Below are 5,207 nucleotides of genomic sequence, written 5' to 3'. Positions count from 1 at the left end.
GTGGTCACCTCCGGGGCAGGCGGGATTTGAACTCATGCAGAAGCGACTTTAGCTTCCCAGTGCTGTGCTTTAACCTGCTGCCCCACCAGGGAGGGCCCCAGAGTCTGAGATTTTTTAAGATTGAGCACTCCCTCGAAACAGCTTTTGGGGGAGGAAAGGAGCTATCGATAAATTAATGAAAAGTAGAAACATCAAATCCACAATATCTCTATCTTGGTCTTCGCAAGCAAACTGTTTTTAGAGTCCTGCCCATTTGATGTGGGTGGCTTCCACTTGAGAATTAGAAGAGATGCCATCCAGACTGTGAAAATGGAAGTATTTGACAACTAAATTCAAGGACAAATGGCCTCCTTAGGAAGGTAAAAATTGCCAAGAACTGGCATACGCAGTCATGAATTAAATCACATGCTTATTTATACACCATCAACCCTTAAGAATTCCTGAGTAGCCACAAGTGAATAAATGGATTTCCCCAAGAAAGGTCCCCAAGTTGCATGCTAGGATGACTGTTAACGACTTTTTATTTGGGGAAATATTTCCAGTATATAGAATGATTTCCAGTGGGAACTTCACGGGAACAAAAAAATCTCAGACCTACCTACATCTTTTTTGCTATAAGGAATGGCTAAAGAAATTATCTAATACTTTAGACATAGTATAGACACTTTATTCTTCTGTTCTAAAATTTTCTAGGACATGATTTCTTTGAGTAGCAGGAGCTGAGGAGAGGCAGCACTTCCCAGAGTGAGCAGTGGGTTCCTGCCGATCCAGGCAAGGAGCAGGTGGTCCCTGTCAGCTCTCTCTGCTGTATAATGCATGTTCAACACACTCTCGCTTAACACAACATATGCCATGGCTGGGCGCCCTTGGGGGTCAGGGTGTACCTCACTTCTCCGCTCAGCCAGAGCTGAGGTCTCATCTGAGACTCAGCCGGGGATGGGTTGGCGCCCAGAGACCATGTGACTATTCCCAGCATCCCGTTTCTGATAGACTATGGCATAGGGTCCGCCCTTCATGTCCCTCCCACGTGCAGGATGCCCCTCCTCCACTCACAAGATCCTCCAAAGTTTTATTCCATTGAGCCACCGAACCTTGTCATGTGCATGCACACACATGGCAGATCACTCACTCTGTCAGCCTGCAAAGTGAGGGACACGTCATCCGTCACAGGTGCCCCGCCGGCACAGCCGTGGGCAGGCCAAGCCTTTACATGTTTCTTTGCAAAAGCGGGGATAAAATGACGAAGGAGTCCCTGCTCCCGAGAAGTCTGAAACCCAGCCAGGCGAGCCCGGGAGATGGCTGAATTGGGGTTCAGGAACCAGGCAGGAAGCTCCTGAATTTGGGCTCTCTGTCCTGCTTCCTCCATACCCCTCCTTTCTCGCCAGAGGTAGTGTGAGCTAGCATGGGCCATTAGCCAGCTTGTGCCCTGGCTTTGGATCTGGCTGTGTTCTCTGTATCTTTCAGGTCCAGCTGGGAGTAATTTTGCTGAAATAAGCTTTTTGGCTCTGCTGTGAATTTCTCTGGGCCTTGCTCCACTGAGCTCGTGTGCACCCACAGCTCTGTTTGAGACAGTCTTTCTCTGCCCAGGCATCCTGCCGAGGGACAGCCCCCTCCCCTGGAGCCCTGCAGGGGACTCCCTTCTTTTGACCTCTCCCAGGGACCTTCCTACAATGGATCATTTATCTTTCTGAGGTTTTAGCAAAAGGTTATACAGCTACACCCTCAGCTTTTAACTCTTGCAGCCTTTCCTAAGTTTTCATGAAGTCTAGATTTGAGCTTTCTTTACCATGCCCCTCAGAATCCTTGCTTCTTGTCAGAGGAAGGGGGTCCCCTGTGGGCTCCAGGGTAGGGGACTGTCCCTCGGCAGGAGGCTCGTAGAGAAAGACTGCCTCAAAAAGAGCTGTGGATGCGGATGGGGAGTAAGGCCCAAAACCCACCCCCGGCCCCAAAGCCATGATCCCATCTTCTGGTGTCTTAAGCAGCAGTGACATTAGCTACTGAAGCCTGTTCCCATGGGCATCGCCTCAGTGATAGCGTCACCACAACCAGATGCTTCGCACACTGCATGTTACTGGCTCCAGTTGCTGTGGGTTCAGCACCTGCAAGTTGGGTCCCCGGGTTCAGGCTCTCGGAGCTCCACCATCAGCAGACACGCTGTCGTCTCGTCTGGAGCTTGTTTGGACAAGGGGCTGCTTCCCAGCCCATGACTGTTGGAAGCGTTCAGTCCCTGATCCGTTAGCCAGAAGCTGCCCCAAATCCTAAGCACCTGGGAACCTTCCCACCTGACAACTTGCTCCCTCAATGTGAGCAAGTTTCCCTGGAACAAGGGCACTTAGTCCCACTTCACACCATGGGAGCCAGTCTGGCACCTTCACCATGCGCCACTGCTTAGAGCAGCTCAGGGGTCCCAGAATCCCAGTGGGAGGTCACACAAGGTGTGTCCTCCTGGGGGTGGGGCCCAGAGAGCACAGTGTAGCCCATCACCGTTGGTAATCGTGCGTTGGCGTGAGTCCCAGGCTGCAGTGGGGCTGGGTCACGTGATGCCCTGTGTCTTCATGGCGTGTGTATTTCATCGTGGTACTCACAGTGGTCACGCTTTGCGAGTAACTGCTCTCTCTGGTGGGTTCCGCTGCTTTCCCTTGGGGGTGGACTGAGTCGGCGCTGCTGTCTGCTCAGTTTACGTGCCATCTGCACGTGGCCCTTTCCGGTGGCCCTGCGAAGGGCCAGTCTCTCAGGGCGAGCCAGGCAGAGGCCCCTGACAAGAATCTGGCTAGCGCAGGCTGGCAGACCGGTGGTCAGAGGCCAGCGTGGCCAAACCGGAGCAGCGCAGCTCACGGCGTCAGCTCGGGCCCAGAACCTTGTCTCCAGGGGGTTAGGGAGGGTCATTCTTTCACAGCGACTAGGTTCATGGAAAAATGGATAGCTTTTGGGGAACAGTGCTGGGTTATTCATTTACTTTTAAGTGCGAAAGGAGCGTGAGCAGTCCTGGGCAAAATTAAAATCTTAATTTTTAAAGCCTCATAAAATGCATCTGTGCCTTTCGATGCTTTAAGATACTAGAACTCCGTAGCAGCCAGTAAAACGTCAAAAATGTTGAACGGCTCTTCGGTAAAAGCCAGCTGCGCGTAGCAAGTGAGAGCCCAGCATCTGGCTTGCTGCGTGCATGTCTTACCCACAAAGTAGCAGAAGTTCCTGCACAAGAAGCCTGGCCACGGTAGCCAGCTTTGCACCCCCGTTGTCATTTGTGACCAACAAAGTGAGCAGGGCACCCAGCTGTAGCCAGCGGTGTTCTCCCCAGAGCGGGTGAGTCCAGGTGGGGACAGGAGGGCGGCGAGCCGTGGGCAGCGGATGGGCTCTTCCTCGGCAGTCAGGGGCTCTGCGGCCTCGCCGGAGAGGTCATCCTGTGTCCCCCGGCCCCCTGCCCACCCGCTGTCCGCTTGGCTGCCGGTGAGAGCTGGGCGTGGGCGGAGGAGGCCGGAGCCCAGAGCCCAGAGCCGCTGTTTTCATGGTGCTACCTGCTATCGAGGGAGCGCTCTGGACAGCAGTGTGTGACTACAGGCGGGTTCAGCCCTTCGGACCTGTCACCCCCACACCCAGCCAAGCCGCCCCTCCCGAATGTCGGTGAACTGGCTCAGAGCCAGGAGGTGGCTTCTGCTGCTTCTCCCATGGCTGTGGGCAGAGCTCCCGTTTCTCGTCTTCTGGCAGGTGTGCGTAGTCGGCGCTGTGGGGTTCAGTAGTCACGTGGACGGCAAGTGCGGCTCTCCGACTCGGCCTCCCCTTCGAATGCGCCCCAGGGCGGTCGCCTGGCGTGACTGCGGTCACTTCCTCTCCCCTCCCTTTGCTTCCTCCCCCTCGCTGTCCAGCGGTGAGGAGGCCGTGGGTCCTTGAAGGCGGAAGAGAGCCGCTGTCTGGCTGACCGCGGGCGGGGCGCAGTGTTCGGGGTCTGAGAGCTGGGGCAGCTCGGCCAGCTTCTGGGGACTGGTGTCCTCTGAGGTTGCGTCTTTCTGACATCCCTGAGCGCCCATGCCTCAGACCGACACAGTGAGAGCAGGAGACAAGTTTCAGGGATGGCAGTTCTGGCGCAGGGTGGACAAGGGCCGGCGATGAATGCACACAGGCACTTCTAGGCGTGCGTATCTGAATGTGTTTAATTGTTAAGAGTGCGGAGCATTTATACAATTTTTCTTGGCAAGCAAATATAAGGGATACAAGGATTCTTTTAATAGAAACGTGACAGGTAGTACATTTTCTTATTGTTTCTGAGATGTGGTCAGGGGCCCAAAACCAACTTGGGGCCCTAGGAAACCACCCCATCTTCAAGGTTCAGTGGTGCCAAACAAATGCCCTATCTACCACCTGTGCCTTGCTAATCCTTTTAATTGCTCTCTCCATTCTTTTCACAAGCCACTTGGTGTACAGGAGTTAATAGTTTAATAGAATTAAAGATTGTAGAGGAGTTTCTCAGAGTTCAATCAGTATCGAGAACAGAGGAAGCTACATTCCTCTCAAGAGTATCGTTAGAACGCAGCACAATATCCATAACATTTCTTTGGTTCAGTGCGTTATGGGTCAACAGAATCAGAAAAAAAATCAAAAAGTACAGGGACCGTTCGAGAATCAGCCATCCTTCTATTCCTGGAGGGCGACGTCTTCCTCCCGTGACCGTGCCAAGCTCGAAGGATTTCTCACGTAGGCGTCGCGGGAGGGGACGTGGCCGCCCACAGACCCCCGTGCCGGTGCTCCTGCGGTGTGGGGCCGGTGTGGCATGCGAAGCCGGCCCGTCCGGCCCGGCGTCAGGAGGACGCAGGCCCCTGAGTCAAAGACGAGGCGTGAACTGCGGACCCTGCTGCGCTCACTTTGTTTTCGTAGCTCTTTAACTTTCGGTGTTCATGTTTACGAGGTAAACACGCGCCCGAGTGCGCCCGCCTGCGCTTCGTTTCCGGGCGCCTACCTGTTCTGCTTGCTTCTCTTTTAACTGGCCGCGCCCAGCGTGCCCACGCCGCCCACGGTGTGGACGGGACAGCGCCGGCCTTGTCGCTGACCTCTGCTTACCCTCTCCGCTCCCCCTTACAGATACTGCAACGAGCATCTGCTGTGCCCCCCACATGTGTTCTGGACTGGTTGGGGTCCCTGGGAACGCTGCACGGCCCAGTGCGGAGGCGGCATTCAAGCTCGCCGCAGGACCTGCGAGAACGGGCCCGACTGTG

General features: G+C 54.7%; 1 protein-coding gene across 1 annotated transcript in view; it reads left to right on the top strand.

Annotated features, from left to right (window-relative positions):
* SEMA5A (sema domain, seven thrombospondin repeats (type 1 and type 1-like), transmembrane domain (TM) and short cytoplasmic domain, (semaphorin) 5A) overlaps positions 1-5,207 on the top strand; it is a 230,863-nt gene that overhangs the window by 191,697 nt on the left and 33,959 nt on the right. The window contains exon 14 of the mRNA XM_012721743.1: positions 5,074-5,204. Coding sequence (XP_012577197.1) covers positions 5,074-5,204 — 131 coding nt within the window. The remainder of the gene's footprint in view (positions 1-5,073; positions 5,205-5,207) is intronic.

The sequence above is a fragment of the Condylura cristata genome, unplaced genomic scaffold (assembly GCF_000260355.1).
Source record: "Condylura cristata isolate star-nosed mole 26May11 unplaced genomic scaffold, ConCri1.0 scaffold00007, whole genome shotgun sequence".
NCBI lineage: Eukaryota > Metazoa > Chordata > Mammalia > Eulipotyphla > Talpidae > Condylura > Condylura cristata.
Note: the sequence above shows the minus strand (reverse complement) of the source record. Positions and strands in the feature narration are given on the sequence as shown.